Source organism: Urocitellus parryii, chromosome 11 (genome assembly GCF_045843805.1).
Source record: "Urocitellus parryii isolate mUroPar1 chromosome 11, mUroPar1.hap1, whole genome shotgun sequence".
Classification (NCBI taxonomy): domain Eukaryota; kingdom Metazoa; phylum Chordata; class Mammalia; order Rodentia; family Sciuridae; genus Urocitellus; species Urocitellus parryii.
In genome coordinates, this window is record NC_135541.1 from 72,353,115 (window position 1) to 72,372,309 (window position 19,195).

Consider the following 19,195-nt stretch of genomic DNA (forward strand, 5'->3'; position numbering starts at 1 on the left):
GTTGTAATTGACTTAATAATATTGAACACCCATCTCAGTGCTTTGATATGTGATAGGTATTAAATGAGACTTTCAACCAGATCTCCACAATTCCATCTTGTATTTTAATTCTATGATTGTTTTGCCATAATTTAAAATAAAAATTTTATATTGAAGTTTTGGGGGATGTGAAATTCAAACATTGTATAACTTACATAGTATGTATTTGGTTAGTAGTTTACGTATATTACCCAGTTGGATCCTCTTAAGGTGGGTATGCATGTGATCACAGTTCCCCAGAGAAATTAGTTGACGATGTGTGTGTGGTCGTAATTGTTCTCAATTTAATTGATGTTTGCTAGGCCTGGTAGAAGTTGTTTATTAATTGATGTCTGATCTAAAGCTTAATGGTGAAAACATGTATGTATGCTTTTAATTTTGAAGGCCAGGAACTCATGAGTAAACATATATGCAGTTCTAATTAATGTGCTTTTGGAAGGCAGTTAGGTGAGATTTGAATGAGATGCAGAGTACTAAGTTGTAGGCTATCATTATTCATCTACATATAATCGTTAACATATGTAGCATGTCTCATTAATATCTTATGTGGTCTTGATACTTTAATTGAAGTTTTTTGATACCTTTTGCTAAGTTCAGATTTCAAGGTATTAATTTTTATAATTCTGAGCTTTAGTTCTATATGTCAGAAAATTAAGGTGATACCCTTAAATTTTTTAACAGAACTCTAATGTGGTATGTCCTATGTTATTATAGTTAATAGTTTATGTTATAGAATAAAGTAGTTTAGGTACATGTTTGAATAATTAAGATAGATATATAGATGTGCATATATTATATGATCATATTAATGAAGTCTGTTTTTTGTTTTTTGTTCAAAGCGGAAACTAATTTCTCCCTTAAATGTGAAGGCTACCTGGATTTATATCCTCAATCTTTTCAATCTGTCTCCTAATCTTACCCTTTCACCTCACCCCAACTCTTAAGTAATACTTAGTTGAGTGACATTAAGATGGTTCATGTCATTTTAAATACTTGAATTCCTTAAATTAAAGCACATCATTGAGTGGCATTTAGCAATTTTAACAATGTCCAGCATCAAACATTTTAGGAGAGGAAAGAACAGTAACACATCCAATGGAAACTGATGGCATTTCAGGAGGCAGAAGGTAATTATTAAAATTAGAATGTTTTAAGTTTGAATAATATTTGGTATTGACCAGCCGTGGTACCCTGGAGCCTGAAGCAAATAATGCTCTGATGGTTCATGAAAGCTGGCTTGGAGAGATGGATCAAGGTAGTAACTACCAGTTTGGTGCTTTACCACACTGACTTAGGCTTATGATCGGGGAGGATAGCTCCAGAATCAGTTGTAGAATAAGGAAAGTTCAAGAACCTATTCACACCCTGACAGAGAAAGCTCTTTTCTATCATTTTCTACTGCTAATGTCAACCATACAGGTATTTCTAAAGGTAAAGGAAGTTCTATAAAACTCATTTGTTGCTATAGAGTTGAGGCAGCCAAATAGCTTGGAAGTAAAGAGAAAATTAATTAGATGTAATATTCACTGCCTAACAAGCTGAGCAAACCTCACCACGAAAACAAATAATTTCACTTTTAATAAAAGACTATCCTCTCAGGTAATAAATTACCCTTTCTCTTATAGTAAAATCTTAACTATTTTAATTAAGCCTCTTATGGCTATGTTTATCACCACTTGTGTAAAGGATGATTTTTGTAAATTGGTACTGCTAGTTTGAAATCTTCTTATCTCTGCTGTTTTAACTTGTTCCTTTTTTGAACTATCACTGAAGCTCTTTACTGTGAAGTAACACACTGTTCTTTTTTACCTGATCATAATCCAAGTTGGAATTTGTGAGTGGTTGTCTATTCCATAATAGGAAAAGATTTTTTTCCCAAACAAAAAAGCAGGTATCCCTTTAGAAATTTTGGCTAATTCAAATAGGGCAAAATCCTGTGACTTCAAGAATTTCTTGGTGTAAGAGGTTATTAAAGGCATTCTTTTGAATTACCACTTTGTTTCTGATATGGAAAAAATGTAACTTGGTAGTTTTAAGCTGATAAATACTGAAATAATTATCTATGTACATTTGCAGAGATATTTCCTAAGTTTACTGGAGTAAAACAGAATGATTCACCTCCTAAAGAGAATGTAAAGGTAAATTAATTCTTTTAATTATAACTAAGAACTGAAAACAATATATATGTTACAACTCACGGGTATAGTGATAGCTTTCCTTAAAATTGTTTTCTATTTATTTGCATGAAAAACAGTTGTCACTATTTTCAGCTCAACTGTTTCAAAGATTTCTTCCTAAAAAAACATTTTGACTAGAGGAACTATTTGGCTTAATAGTTCTAATAAGATGTAGCTATTATGTAAGTCAAAACAGATACGTAGAACAAATAGGAGCTTTAGCTGAGCCTTGAGAATCTGAATACAAAAAAACTGCCTTGGTAATTCCCAGTGTGCACTCAGTTGTATATGCACACAATAAGGTGGACTTTTTCAACAAAAGCTAGTGGAAAATGATAGGGTTTCTATAGATAAAGTTTATAACCAATGGCTACCAAGTTTAGCACTTCTTTGTGTGATTAGTAATTAACAATCAAAAAATAGAATTTTATTTTCTTAACTAGTAATTCAAATAGTTATCCTCATAAAATTTTTATCCTGTACTCATCTCAAATACAGCCAGGCATGGTGGCACATGCCTATAGTCACAACTACTTAGGAGGCTGAAGAATAAGGATCACTTGATCCCATGAGTTCAGGACCAGTCTGGGGAACATAATGAAACCTTGCCAAATAGAAAAAGAAAAGAATTATAGCAAACTTATATAATAACATTTATTAGGTGAGATAAATAGAACAATAAATAATTCTTGAAAGAATTCTAAATTGTGAAAAGGGAAGCAATCATAGTTAAGAAATTATATAAGAGTGTTATAATAATCTATAGTTATGATTTTTTTAAGAAAATGCAAGAATGTATGCTGCCTGAAGGAGGGAAAGCCTTCACAGAAGAGGTAATCCTTAAAATGGGTTTTAAATGATTAGGATATTGATATACAAATCAGGGACTTATTAAAAAAAAACAGAATAGCATGAAGAGAGGCAAATGAGGCACAGCAGATATTTTTAGGGTCATATGGTAGTTGAGGGCATTTGTAAGGAATTAAAGGGCTTGTAAGAGATAAATGGGGAGGGCTTCAGATACCCAAGTGAAGTGTTGGAATATTTAACTTGGTAGGCAAATAGTTGTTCTTTCTAAGGTATGAATTATCTGCCTTGCTATAAGTATTAATGGAATCAAAACATTAGGTCAAACTATGAAGAAATTGTTGAAGCCTTCTTCATACAATCTTTGTTCAAACTTTTTTCATTCTCACTCACTGAGGAATAAAATGCCCATTTATGATTAAAGAGAGTATATATTAATTTACGTTTGTGAGTGAATGTGTATATTTATAGATTTCAGAAAGTGATTATTTGCTGATTTAACCTTGAACATCTGACTTGGGCTTGGGTCTACATTTTTGTTGAGGTACACCTTCTATGGCATTTAGTTTACTCAGGATAACGTAGGTATTATTCATTGACTTGCCTTCTCTACTGATTTGCTCCAATCCCCTTAATAGATGGAGGGGGAAAAATGATTTACCTGTGTGCTGTCTACAAGTCAAAGCTTAGTAGAAAATGTTATTAAACTTGGTACTATAACAGCTTGCCACTGAATAGGTGTGAGATTTAAGGTAAATTACTTCTATTATTTTTATGTCCTACTGTAAACCATAATAGAGAAAATAATTATACCTAATTTATGGGATTGTTAACAAGATTTAAAAACTTGGCTTGGTGCCTTACATGTGGTAAGCATTAAATAAATGTTAGCTATTTCATTCAGCACCTTTTATTTAATAAACAGTTAACTGTTTAGTTAACTGAATAGTGAATCAGAATTTGTTGATAGTCTTGAGTTGACCATGATATAATTTTAGATTTCTTCCCTTATATCTGTAAGTCAGCAAGGACAAAAGGATAAAGGAAATTATTTGGTCTCTAGAATTGGTATAAAAGATCAATTTTTATTTCCGTGGATCACAGGGACCTTTTGAAAACCTAAAACTATTAAGAAGTACTACTGCTTAATAACATGTGTAAATTTTCTGTATGTACTAGCAACTAAGACTATAAGCTACATGATGGTCAAGTTATTTAATCTTTCTAAACCTCAGTTTCCCCATTAGTATGATAAGGATAATTATACCTATGAGTTTGTGTGACTTAGATAAATTTATTTATTAAAGAATATTCTTGTCTTTTGTTTTTCTGTTCTCTTATTCTTCTTGTATTATTAAAACTCTGAAAGATAACTTTGTCTTTACAGATGCAATCTTCTGTGCAAGATACAACCTCTGCTAAAACTACTCTTGTTCATCAGACCACAAATATGTGTGCCATACCACCAAATCACCACCAGTCAGCATTTGGTTATCAAGAATTAGAACATTTACAGAATGTGAAAAACATTTCACCTTTACAAATTTGGCCTCCTTCAGGTAAGAAATTAACAAGTAAATACTGAGAAATTGACTTCTAAACTTATTATATGACAGTGGTAAGGCCATCATAAATTTTATTGCACATCTGAGAAATATTGAAAATCATATCTGATAAATTCTAGGTTGGAAATAATCACTATAGCACATTGTTAGAAATCATCTACTTCATAATAGCAAATAAATAGTCAAAAATGTTCCTATCGATATTTGAAACTAATTGGATTCAGTAGTCATTATCACAGATTTTAGGAAAAACAGTTTTCAATTTTCAGTCTGTAGGTTCTCATATCTTTAAAATTGGTGTTTGAGAACTGCCATGTTTAGCAGGGCTTAGTTAATATTCCTGGTTACCATCATAGAGGAAAGAAAGATTTGAAATTATAAATGCCAGTTTGAATAAGATAGCTATGTGAACAAGTATTCTTATTTTATTAAAGTAAAAACATTGTTTCAGAATGTTCACTTAATTATTAAAGTAAAAACATTAAGAACAAAATGAATCTGAAACTATAGCGTTTTGCTATTAAACCAAATATTTGTGATTTATTTTGATTCTCTTGAACAAAACAGTTTCTATTTGAGCAAAACAGTATTATTTCTTATATTAAATAAATTAAGATAACTAATTTGCATTTTTAAAATATTATAGTTTAATTTGTAAATGTTTAGTTTTTATTTTATGAGAACTATAAGCATAAAGAATATATACCTATTTTTATGTTGGTTCAAATATAAGAAATATTAAAATAAAAATATATTAAAAAAAGAAATTATCTACTTTATAGCCATAGATAATTATTACATTTGAAAGAAAGAAAAGTTACTATATAGCTTATACTCAATTTACTTTCACATGAATACTATATATTGACACATAGGTGATATAAAAAAGTCTTATCACTGCCCAAACACATTCTACCATGTTCCAAGTTCTTAGCAGACTTGTGAAATGCTGCTGTAACAACTGTGCATATGTTAGAAAGGTAGACTGCAGTGAGGAAAAGATATTTAGAGATTATGTGCATAGACAATTCACAATAGCTACACTGTGGAACCAACCTAGATGCCCTTCAATAGATGAATGGATAAAAAAAATGTGGCATTTATACACAATGGAGTATTACGCAGCACTAAAAAATGACAAAATCATGGCATTTGCAGGGAAATGGATGGCATTAGAGCAGATTATGCTAAGTGAAGCTAGCCAATCCCTAAAAAACAAATGCCAAATGTCTTCTTTGATATAAGGAGACAACTAAGAACAGAGCAGGGAGGAAGAGCATGAGGAAAAGATTAACATTAAACAGGGACAAGAGGTGGGAGGGAAAGGGAGAAGGGAAATTGCATGGAAATGGAAGGAGACCCTCATTTTTGTACAAAATTACATATAAGAGGATGTGAGGGGGAAGGGAAAAAACAAGGGAGAGAATTGAATTATAGCAGATGGGGTAGGGAGAGAAGATGGGAGGGGAGGGCAGGGGGGATAGTAGAGGATAGGAGAGGTAGCAGAATACAACAGTCACTAGTATGGCCTTACGTAATATGTGAGGGGGAAGGGAAAAAACAAGGGAGAGAATTGAATTATAGCAGATGGGGTAGGGAGAGAAGATGGGAGGGGAGGGCAGGGGGGATAGTAGAGGATAGGAGAGGTAGCAGAATACAACAGTCACTAGTATGGCCTTACGTAATAACATGGATGTGTAACCGACGTGATTCTACAATCTGTATACGGGGTAAAAATGGGAGTTCATAACCCACTTGAATCAAATGTATGAAATATGATACGTCAAGAGCTTTGTAATGTTTTGAACAACCAATAAAAAAAATAAAAAAAGAGATTATGTGCATAGAGAAATGAGGCTGGATACACATACATACACACACAAACACACGCACACATGCATTCACACATATATATTTTATATGTGTATATTATTTTATATGTATATATTTACTTTACAGTTAAGGAAACTTGGGCTAGAAAAACTTACCTAGTAGTGGTTCCTGTTTACTGAAAACATCTCCCAAAATTGGCTAAATTTTTGTATTGTTAGATTGATTTGATTTTATAGATACCTTAACTGTCTCAACTTGGTTGTGGTGAGGAGCAAGGGCTTGATGTGTGGCACAAAGCTTACTTCTCTTGTTATCACTGAGCCCAGCTTAGAATGCCTAAACCATGAGACACTAATGTATTTAGACCTAAATTGAGCAGGTGTGAATTTTCCTTGTCCACATCTCCTGTTTCCTGGTTTCCACTTGGCCTTGCAAGGGCAGAAGTATCTTTTAAGCAGAAAAACTTTCTAAGCTGTTTAACTACAAAACAGATTTAGGAAGAAGAGAGGTTTTGATTCTCTTTTGTTGCTTCCAGTATAAAAATCCCTACTATTTTGAGTATTCTACTTTGTCTTAATATATCTCATCATTGTGGGAAAGGGAAAGGAGATCAAGAGAAAAAAAATACCAGAGGCTAGAGGGTATAGTTTAGTGGTAAAGCACATTCTTCGCATTCTTGAGGTCCTAGGAATTTGGGGTCAATTCCCATCAACCAAGAGAGAAATATCTAATGCAGCAATAGAGGGCCTCCTAGGAAGAAGAATGAACAAATCTCCGAAGTAGGAAATATTTATATTTATAGTCATCTGTCTCTGGAAATAGATTTTAAGCTACTCAGAGAAAAGTATGAAAATATGATAGTTCTCAGTCATGATTGAACAGGAGCATAACAAAATTAAGATTTTAGAGACTGGCAATGTGTTCAGTGGTAGAGCAGTTGCCTACCATGTGTGAGAACCTGGGTTTGATCCCCAGCACTACAAAACTACAACAGCAAAGATTTTATTAGGCTAAGATTGGTGCTTAAGAAACAGAAAATTCTGATATATACAGCTATAGAACTATAAAGGGTTGTGACATTAACTGTTACTTAGAAAATTCAGTTAATCTCTCAAGGCTTTAATTTCCTTTTATTTATAATAATAATAATAAAAGTGACTTCATAGAGTCTTAAGGATTCACATATAAAGTTCAAGGTATAAGTGGTTTTCTTAAAGTAAGTACTCAATATATGTTAGCTATGCTATTATTCTTATCCCAAGGACAATTGTACCCCTTAGGGCACATTACATCATTACATTAGGAATTGGATTTTAACAAATCCATTTGTTAAAATCCAATTCCTAATGTAATAATATTTGGCATTGTGGCCTTTGAGAGGAAACTAGGTCTTGAGAGTCCTCTTGAATGGGCTTAGTGCCCTATCAAAAGAGCGGATAGCTAATTTACCCTCTTCTATGTGAAGATCCAGCAAGAGGGCCCTTCATAACGCAGGAACCCCAACCTGCTGGTACCCTGATCTCATTCCAGAACAGTGAGAAATAAATACTTGTTGTTTAAGCCAAAAAATGAATAAACAATAGGTAGAGTCAGTTTGGGAGGGGAGATGTTACAGAATATCTAACTGGAAATTTAAAAAACAGAAATGGGTTTCTGGAACTAACAGGGTTTAACAGGAAATATGATTTAGGAATTTTCAATATGCAGAACTACTCAAAACCACAAAAATGAATGGAAATACCCAGGAAAATGTGCAGATTAGAAAGAAAAAAGGCTAAGGACAAAATTCTAGGAAATAAAACCTCAATAAAAGTAGAAGAAATTAGTAAATTTAAAAAAAAAGGTGGTAATCCAGGACAACTTCTCAAGAGGCTGAGGCAGGAGGATCACTTGAGCCCAGAAGTTTGAGGCCATCCTGAGCAATATAACAAGACTGTGTCTCAAAAAATAGAAAAAGAAGAAGAAAGATTTGTAGAAGGAAGTCATCATCAAGAATATTGTATATTACAGAATATTCAAGCAGGATTAAGGAATGAAGACAGGATTAAAATCGGCAATGTGAGAAGTTTTGCTTTGGCAAAAGCTTTTTGCATAGCCAATGTAATTGGACCAGAAACCAGACTGCTGTAAGTTGAAAAGTAATAGAATCTGGGTGTAGTGAATATTAATCAGTCTTTCAAGAAGCTTGTTGGTGACAAGGATGGGAAGATAGCTGTCGCTTTTAACAGGGAGACTTTTTTTTTTTTTTGAGCAGTAGGAGGGTTTTTTGGGGGGGGTTGGTGGGGTTTTTTGTTTTGTTTTTTTTCTTTGTTTTATTTGTATATGGACACAATACCTTTATTTTGTTTATTTATTTTTATGTGGCACTGAGGATCAAACCTAATGCCTCGCACTTACTAGGCAAGTGCTCTACCACTGAGCCACAACCCCAGTCCTACTTTTTTTTAGGTTTTTAATTAAAAGATTTGAATATTTGAGGTCTGATTAGGAAAAAAATCAAAGTAGAAAATGTTGCTGTTTTCACTAGAGTATGTAATTATAGAAGAGTGATAATAATAACCTTGTCTTTGAAAAGGAATAAGGATAATGAAAAATAATGGTAATAATGCAAACAAGATGTTCTTTTATTTCTATCTTAAGAAAACATCCATCTGTGAAAAGACAGACTTCATAACTAAGTCTTCAGTAAGGATCAGTCTCTTGGTTTTTTTTTTAAAGTTTCAGTGTTTATCACTCCATCTATCAACTAGGATCAGTCCTTTTTATCACCTCTATATGTTTATTTGATATCTTGGAAAACAATACTGGGGAAGGGAGTTTGGATGATGCTAGAGTTGATTATTTGTCAACTGTAGGTGGCGCTATGACCAAGGGAAATGTCAAATATATAAACTGAAGTGTAAAATAGAGAAATTTACTTTTCTGGAGTTTAATCTCAATTGAAATCAATTTTTTGTTTAAACCTCATCTTAAATTTAAATTATAAAAGTAATCAATTTTATTCTGAAGTTTACTTATTAGCAAATGGTTTGACAAAGTTAGTGTTCTTCAACCTCTCCAACCCCCCCATCTTTATTTCTATCATTAAATGAAAGATGTCTCATTTTTTCCTAAATATTTGGTCACAAAAGATTGCTAATCTTACTATCCTTATAATTTAATCTTTCCTCATCCCATGAAAATCTCCATTGACTTGTATTGTTTTTTTTTTTTTTTTTTTTTATTGTTGGTCGTTCAAAACATTACATAGTTCCTCATACATCATATTTCACAGTTTGATTCAAATGAGTTATGAACTCCCAATTTTATCCCGTATACAGATTGCTGCATCACATCAGTTACCCTTCCATTGATTGACATATTGCCTTTCTAGTGTCTGATGTATTCTGCTGTCTATATTATTCTCTACTATCCCCCCTCCCCTCCCCTCCCCTCCCCTCCCCTTTTCTCTCTCTACCCCTTCTACTGTAAATCACTTCTTCCATTTGAATTATCTTGTCTTACCCCTCCTTTCCTCTTATATGTCATTTTGTATAACCCTGAGGATCGCCTTCCATTTCCATGCGATTCCCCTTCTCGTTTCCTTTCCCTCCCACCTCTCAACCCTGTTAATGAAAATCTTCGTCTCAAGCTCTTCGTCCCTACCCTGTCCTTGTTTCCTCCCCTTATATCAGAGGAGTCATTTGGTATTTGTTTTTTAAAGATTGACTAGCTTCACTTAGCATAATCTGCTCTAATGCCATCCATTTCCCTCCAAATTCTATGATTTTGTCATTTTTAAATGCAGAGTAATACTCCATTGTGTATAAATGCCACATTTTTTAATCCATTCATCTATTGAAGGGCATCTAGGCTGATTCCACAATCTTGCTATCGTGAATTGTGCTGCTATGAACATCGATGTAGCAGTGTCCCTGTAGCATGCTCTTATTAGGTCTTTAGGGAATAGACCAAGAAGGGGAATAGCTGGGTCAAATGGTGGTTCCATTCCCAGCTTTCCAAGAAATCTCCATACTGCTTTCCAAATTGGCTGCACCAATTTGCAGTCCCACCAACAATGAACAAGAGTGCCCTTTTCCCCACATCCTCTCCAGCACTTATTGTTGTTTGACTTCCTAATGGCTGCCAATCTTACTGGAGTGAGATGGTATCTTAGGGTAGTTTTGATTTGCATTTCTCTGACTGCTAGCGATGGTGAGCATTTTTTCATGTACTTATTGATTGATTGTATGTCCTCTTCTGAGAAGTGTCTGTTCAGGTCCTTGGCCCATTTATTGATTGGGTTACTTGTTGTCTTATTGTCTAATTTTTTGAGTTCTTTATATATTCTGGTTATTAGGGCTCTATCTGAAGTGTGTGGAGTAAAGATTTGTTCCCAGGATGTAGGCTCCCTGTTTATCTCTCTTATTGTTTCTTTTGCTGAGAAAAAACTTTTTAGTTTGAGTAAGTCCCATTTGTTGATTCTAGTTGTTAACTCTTGCGCTATGGGTGTCCTATTGAGGAATTTGGAGCCTGCTCCCACAGTATGTAGATCATAACCAACTTTTTCTTCTATCAGATGCCGTGTCTCTGATTTAATATCAAGCTCCTTGATCCATTTTGAGTTAACTTTTGTGCAAGGCGAGAGATAGGGATTCAGATTCATTTTGATGCAAATGGATTTCCAGTTTTCCCAGCACCATTTGTTGAAGATGCTATCCTTCCTCCATTGCATGCTTTTAGCCCCTTTATCAAATATAAGATAGTTGTAGTTTTGTGGATTGGTTACTGTGTCCTCTATTCTATACCATTGGTCCACCCGCCTGTTTTGGTACCAGTACCATGCTGTTTTCGTTACTATTGCTCTGTAGTATAGTTTGAAGTCTGGTATCGCTATACCGCCTGATTCACACTTCCTGCTTAGTATTGTTTTTGCTATTCTGGGTCTTTTATTATTCCATATGAATTTCATGATTCTTTTATCTATTTCTACAAGAAATGCAGCTGGGATTTTGATTGGCATTGCATTGAACTTATAGAGAACTTTTGGTAATATCGCCATTTTGATGATGTTGGATCTGCCTATCCATGAGCAGGGTATATTTTTCCATCTTCTAAGGTCTTCTTCTATGTCTTTCTTTAGGGTTTTGTAATTTTCATTGTATAAATCTTTCACCTCTTTTGTTAGGTTGATTCCCAAGTATTTTATTTTTTGGGGGGATATTGTGAATGGAGTAGTTGTCCTCATTTCCGTTTCAGAGGATTTGTCGCTGATATACAGGAATGCCTTTGATTTATGCGTGTTGATTTTATATCCTGCCACTTTGCTGAATTCATTTATTAGCTCTAATAGCTTCTCTGTAGACCCTTTTGGGTCTGCTAGGTATAGAATCATATCATCTGCAAATAGTGATAATTTAAGTTCTTCTTTTCCAATTTTTATCCCTTTAATTTCTTTCGTCTGTCTAATTGCTCTTGCCAGTGTTTCGAGGACTATGTTGAACAGAAGTGGTGAGAGAGGGCATCCCTGTCTTGTACCAGATCTTAGAGGGAATGCCTTCAATTTTTCTCCATTCAGAATGATGCTGGCCTGTGGCTTATCATATATTGCTTTTACAATGTTGAGGTATGATCCTGTTATCCCTAATTTTTCTAGAGTTTTGAACATAAAGGGATGCTGTACTTTGTCGAATGCTTTTTCTGCGTCTATCGAGACTATCATATGGTTCTTATTTTTTAGTCTATTGATGTGGTGGATAACATTTATTGATTTTCGTATATTGAACCAGCCTTGCATCCCATGGATGAATCCTACTTGATCATGGTGTATAATTTTTTTGATATGTATTTGAATCCGGTTCGCCAGAATTTTATTGAGAATTTTTGCGTCAAGGTTCATTAGAGATATTGGTCTGTAGTTTTCTTTCTTTGAAGTGTCTTTGTCTGGTTTCGGAATCAGGGTGATGTTGGCCTCGTAGAATGAATTTGGAAGTTCTCCCTCTTTTTCTATTTCCTGAAATAGCTTGAAAAGTATTGGTGTTAGTTCCTCTTTAAAGGTTTTGTAAAACTCTGCTGTATACCCATCCGGTCCTGGGCTTTTCTTAGTTGGTAGTCTTTTGATGGTTTCTTCTATTTCTTCTATTGTTATTGGTCTGTTTAGGTTGTCTATATCCTCCTGGTTCAATCTGGGCAGATCGTAAGACTTAAGGAATTTATCTATGCCTTCACTATCTTCTATTTTATTGGAGTATAAGGCTTCAAAATAGTCTCTGATTATCTTCTGTATTTCTGAAGTGTCTGTTGTGATATTGCCTTTTTCATCCCGTATGCTAGTAATCTGGGTTCTCTCTCTTCTTCTCTTCGTTAGCATGGCTAAGGGTCTGTCAATTTTATTTATTTTTTCAAAGAACCAGCTTTTAGTTTTGTCAATTTTTTCAATTGTTTCTTTTGTTTCAATTTCATTAATTTCAGCTCTGATTTTAATTATTTCTTGCCTTCTACTTCTTTTGCTGTTGTTTTGCTCCTCTTTTTCTAGGATTTTGAGATGAAGTATGAGATCATTTATTTGTTGGTTTTTTCTTTTTTTGAGGAATGAACTCCAAGCAATGAATTTTCCTCTTAGGACTGCTTTCAATGTGTCCCATAGATTCCGATATGTTGTGTCCGTGTTTTCATTTAACTCTAGGAATTTTTTAATTTCCTCCTTGATGTCTTCAATAACCCATATGTCACTCAGCAACCTGTTGTTCATTCTCCAAGTGATGCTTGATTTTTCCTTTCTTCTTTTATCATTGATTTTCAGTTTCATTCCATTATGATCAGATAAGATGCATGGTATTATCTCTACCCCTTTATATTGTCTAAGAGTTTCCCTGTGACATAATATATGGTCTATTTTCGAGAAGGTTCCATGTGCTGCTGAAAAAAAAGTGTAACTACTTGATGTTGGGTGGTAAAGTCTATATATGTCAATTAAGTCTAGGTTATTAATTGTGTTGTTGAGTTCTATAGTTTCCTTGTTTAACTTTTGTTTGGAAGATCTGTCCAGTGGTGAGAGAGGTGTGTTGAAGTCTCCCATGATGATTGTATGGTGGTCTATCAGACTCTTGAACTTGAGAAGAGTTTGCTTGATGAACACCGCTGCACCATTATTGGGGGCATATATATTTATGATTGTTATGTCTTGTTGGTTTATGGTTCCCTTGAGCAGTATGAAGTGTCCTTCTTTATCCCTTTTGATTAGCTTTGGCTTGAAATCTATTTTATTAGATATGAGTATGGACACGCCTGCTTGTTTCCGCTGTCCATATGAGTGGTATGATTTTTCCCAACCTTTCACCTTCAGTCTATGGATATCTTTTTCTATCAGATGCGTCTCCTGTAGACAGCATATTGTTGGGTCTTGTTTTGTGATCCATTCTACTAGCCTGTGTCTCTTAATTGGTGAGTTTAAGCCATTGACATTTAGGGTTATTATTGAGATATGGTTTGTACTTCTATCCATATTTGTTTGTTGATGTTACTAAACCTGATTTGTTATCCTCTTTGACTACTTTCCCCCCTTTACTGTCCTACCTCCCATTGTTGGTTTTCAATGTTATTTTCCATTTCCTCTTCCTGCAATGTTTTGCCAAGGATTTTTTGAAGAGATGGTTTTCTAGCTGCGAATTCTTTTAACTTTTGTTTATCATGGAAGGTTTTAATTTCATCTTCTAACCTGAAGCTTAATTTTGCCGGATACACGATTCTTGGTTGGAACCCATTTTCTTTCAGTGTTTGAAATATGTTATTCCAGGATCTTCTAGCTTTCAGAGTCTGTGTTGAGAGATCAGCTGTTATCCTGATTGGTTTACCCCTAAATGTAATCTGCTTCCTTTCCCTTGTAGCTTTTAAAATTCTTTCCTTATTCTGTATGTTGGACATCTTCACTATAATGTGTCTAGGTGTGGATCTCTTATGGTTTTGTACATTCGGCGTCCTGTAGGCTTCTAGGATTTGGGATTCTGTCTCATTCTTCAAGTCTGGGAAGTTTTCTCGTATTATTTCATTGAATAGGCTGTGTATTCCTCTGGTTTGGAGCTCTGTGCCTTCCTGTATCCCAATGACTCTTAAATTTGGTCTTTTGATATTGTCCCATATTTCTTGGATGTTCTGTTCATGGTTTCTTAGCAGACTTGCTGAGCTGTCTATGTTCTTTTCCAGTTGAAATACTTTGTCTTCATTGTCTGATGTTCTCTCTTCTAAGTGATCTACTCTGCTGGTAGTATTCTCAATTGAGTTTTTAAGTTGGTTTATTTTTTCCTGCAATTCTAGTATTTCTATTTGTTTGTTTTTTATTTCCTCTATCTCCCTGTGAAATTGATCTTTTACTTCCTGGATTTGTTTGTCAATGTGATCTTTCATTATCTGATTTTGCTGTCTCATGTCTTCCTTGAGACTCCAGATCATCTGAAGCATGTATATCCTGATCTCTCTATCTGACATTCCATCTGTTGCACCTATTACCTCTTCTAAAGTTGAGTTGACCTGCATTGCCTGTGGTCCTTTCTTTCCTTGTCTTTTCATACTGCTGGCGTTTCTTTCTGCTTGGTGAAACTGTTGTGTTTTGAAATTTTCCCTCTATTTATTTATATTGCTCTTGTATAGTTGAATAATCACCCTTGCAGGGCATGTAGTGGCTGTGATCCTCCTCCAATTGGTGTGATCCGTCTACCACGCTGGCAGGCCCTAGGTCTGCTCTGCTGGTCGGTCAAAGGTCCGCCTACCCAGCAGGCACGAGGGGCACCTCTATCACTCCGCAGGTTGCTGGGCCTAACCTCCCGATGGGTCAAAGGTTCGCCTAGCTTGCAGGGGGCTGCTCCCGGAGCGAGAGCTAGGCCTCCCGGGGGAGCCCGGATGGTGGAGGCCGACTGCCGGTTCAGGCGGGGTGGGCCAAGCCGCACTGGGTGCCGGCGGCTTGCAAACGCGGCTGGTATCAGCAGGACTTAACTCCTGCACCCGCTGCGGGGGCACCTTTATCGCGAGTAGCTGCGGTCGCGTGGTTGGGACCCGGGCGGGTGGGGCCGCTTCTCCCAGGGCGAGAGCTGGGCCTCCCGGGGGAGCCCGGATGGCGGAGGACTGCCGGTTCAGGCGGGGCGGGCCAAGCCGCTCCGGGATCCCGCGGGTTGCAAAGGTGGCTGGCGTCTGCAGGACTTAACTTCTGCACCCGCTGCCGGTTCGGGCGGGGCGGGCCAAGCCGCTCAGGGATCCCGCTGGTTGCAAAGGCGGTTGGCGTCCGCAGGACTTAACTTCTGCACCCGCCGCCGGTTCGGGCGGGGCGGGCCAAGCCGCTCAGGGTTCCCGCGAGTTGCAAAGGTGGCTGGCGTCTGCAGGACTTAACTTCTGCACCCGCCACGTGGGCACCTTTATTGTCGAGTAGCTGTGGCTGCCTGGTTAGGAACCGGGCGGGTGGGGCCGCTTTTCCCTGGGCGAGAGCTAGGCCTCCCGGGGGAGCCCGTATGGTGGAGGACTGCCGGTTCGGGCGGGGCTGGCCAAGCCGCTCAGGGATCCCGCGGGTTGCAAAGGCGGTTGGCGTCTGCAGGACTTAACTTCTGCACCCGCCGCCGGTTCAGGCGGGGAGGGCCAAGCCGATCAGGGTTCCCACGGGTTGCAAAGGCGGCTGGCGTCTGCAGGACTTAACTTCTGCACCCGCCACGTGGGCACCTTTATTGCCTAGTAGCTGTGGCTGCCTGGTTAGGAACCGGGCGGGTGGGGCCGCTTTTCCCAGGGCGAGAGCTAGGCCTCCCGGGGGAGCCTGTATGTCGGAGGACTGCCAGTTCCGGCGGGGCGGGCCAAGCCGCTCAGGGATCCCGGGGGTTGCAAAGGTGGCTGGCGTCTGCAGGACTTAACTTCTGCACCCACCACGTGGGCACCTTTATCGCTGAGTAGCTGAGGCCACCTGGTTAGAAACCAGGCGGGTGGGGCCGCTTCTCCCAGGGCGAGAGCTAGGCCTCCCGGGGGAGCCCGTATGGTGGAGGACTGCCGGTTCGGGCGGGGCGGGCCAAGGCGCCCAGGGATCCCGCGGGTTGCAAAGGTGGTTGGCGTCTGCAGGACTTAACTTCTGCACCCGCCACGTGGGCACCTTTATTGCCGAGTAGCTGTGGCTGCCTGGTTAGGAACCGGGCGGGTGGGGCCGCTTCTCCCAGGGCGAGAGCTGGGCCTCCCGGGGGAGCCCGTATGGTGGAGGACTGCCGGTTCGGGCGGGGCGGGCCAAGCCACTCAGGGTTCCCGGGGGTTGCAAAGGTGGCTGGCGTCTGCAGGACTTAACTTCTGCACCCGCCACGTGGGCACCTTTGTCGCTGAGTAGCTGTGGCCGCCTGGTTAGGAAGCGGGCGGGTGGGGCCGCTTCTCCCAGGGCGAGAGCTAGGCCTCCAGGGGGAGCCGCCTGCCGGAGCGGCTGATGGTTGGGGGACTAGACCTCTGTGCCCGCATGGCCTTCCAAGATCCACTTCTCTGGGGCAACCTGTCACTTCGAGTAAACCTACCAGTTCACGGCAGCTCTCCTCTTAAGGAAGTCATGCCAGAAGTTCCTCCGTAGCTAGGCTGCAGCTGTTTCGATGAGTCTTTCATATCCCGTTAAAGTGGAGACGTTGGAGTCGCTGCTTCCTCGCCGGCCGCCATGTTGGATCCCTTTGTATTGTTTTTTAATACAAATATTTATATTGTCATATCAACATGAATTCTCACAGCAAATTAAAAGATAAACTAATGAGTTTTCCAACTTGTAGAATTGACTAACATGCATATAAAGTAAAAATAATATGCACTAAAAGAAGCAAAGTGAAATTTGAGGAGATGAGAGAAAGGCAGATGCATATTTTACAGAATTAATATTTGAGTTGGGCATTGGAGGAAAAAATAAGACTTTAAGACTAACAGACATTGCAAATGGAGGAAACAATGTATGTGAAGGTATTTGGGCAACTAATAATTCAGTGTGATTAAAGCTTTGGTTGGATAAACAGGGATGTGGGGAAATAAATTTGGAAAGGTAGGCCAGGTGAAGATTGTCAAAAACTTGGACTCTGGATACTTTGGGCATAATGATAAGGACGTAGTCAATGGGGAGCCAATGGAGTTTTTGTTTTGTTTTGTTTGAGCAAAGGACCTGCAATATTATATAGTCTATTTGAAGGAATAGATCATAGAGACCAGAGAAGTAGGAGACCAGTTGGACTGTTAAAGCAGGCAAAAAATTAAGTGTCAATGATGGAAAGAAGGTAAAGACAGAAATTTGAAAGAAATCGTGATGAGGAGTTCTGCAAATTAGGGACATATGTAGGTTTATTTAACAAAAGGAGGGATAAAGCTTTGGTGGATCCAAAGGGTACTGGCTAGATACTGGTCCAGCTAAAGAGCTCTAGAATGAGATGAAGAACAGGTTTCTGAATAAAGGTGAGTTTTATAGTGTTTTAAGGTTTCAGAGGAGCATTCACACACAACATTTCCCAGAGAGTTATATGCATGACACGCTTTCTAGGCTTCTTTGACTCTACTTTCTGGATCATTCCATCTCCCTGAATATTCCTTACTGGTATTCCTGATTACCCAGATGGGTTATATCCTAAATGTTAAGCTTCTTATGTTTTTATTCTACTCCAGAGATTCCAAAGCACAGGCTTACTGAGCTAGCATTCCTCTAAGCTCTCATAGGAATGGTGTGGAGCAGCCTTCTCCATTACCCAGGTGTGCCATGCCTTTATCATTTTCTACATATTTTGACATGGAAAAGGTTGGGAGGAGACGTACTGTATATTCTTTCATGTAATCTTGGTGCCTTTGACTTCCATTCTTATTTTTATGTCTCAAACATATCTATCATGTTTATACAACTCCAGTTGAGTATCATTATTAAATATCATATAGACATTTCAAACACATCCTGTAAAAATTGAAATCTCCTTTTCAGTCCCCAGATTTTGGTATTCCTCCCTTTTTATCATAGTACTGGGGATTGAGCCCAGGGCCACGGTACCATTAAGCTATGCCCTCAGCACTACTTATCTATTTTCTTTTGTTTTGAGCCAGGGTCTCTCTAAGTTGCCAAGGCTGGCCTAGAACTTGTGATCCTCCCCCCTTAGCCTCCCAATTCACTGCAATTATGGATATGCACTATTGTGCCCAGTGATATTTTCATTTTAATTTGTGATAATGGCACTATTACCACTTGCCAACTTAAGAGTCAGAAAATCAAGAATCATTTTTAGAATTTACTTCACCTGCCATACATACTCTTTCTACTTCTTAAAAAATATCTCACCCCTGGCAGAGAAGGTATATGGTTTTGTGCCTGTAGCTTTTCTTCCTATTTTCCCATTTCTTGTTGAACTGAGAACACATCAGTGTATTAAAGAAGAAGAGAGGAGGAGAAGGAGGAAGAGAAGGAAGAAGAAAACATCACTATAGTGGGCTGTGTAGAGATATACAAATTTAAAATTTTTTTTTCATTCATACATCCTTCAACAAGTGTTTTGTTCTTCCTATGCTCACTCCTATCCCTTGCTGTTTCTTGCTCCTTTCAAACCTTAGCTTCATTTATAGCCAGAGAAGAAGTCAGATACTCTTTGGTAACAGAAACCTAGGTGTAAATTCCTACAATGTGTAAATATATATAAATGGCTAGGATTTTGTGAGCTGGAATCAGTTAACAAAGACAGCCACTCAGTTTTGATTTGTCCCCTCTGTACTTTTACCACTATTTAGAACCTATAGAAAAAGGCTAGAGAGAATTGAAACAGAAACAATCAAGTAAGTTTC

General features: G+C 37.9%; 1 protein-coding gene across 1 annotated transcript in view; it reads left to right on the plus strand.

The window, feature by feature from the left end:
• The window catches only part of Brdt (bromodomain testis associated), a 59,024-nt gene that overhangs the window by 25,105 nt on the left and 14,724 nt on the right, over positions 1-19,195 (plus strand). Inside the window, exons 12-13 of the mRNA XM_026403120.2 lie at positions 2,116-2,177; positions 4,411-4,582. Of these exons, the coding sequence (XP_026258905.2) occupies positions 2,116-2,177; positions 4,411-4,582 (234 nt within the window). The remainder of the gene's footprint in view (positions 1-2,115; positions 2,178-4,410; positions 4,583-19,195) is intronic.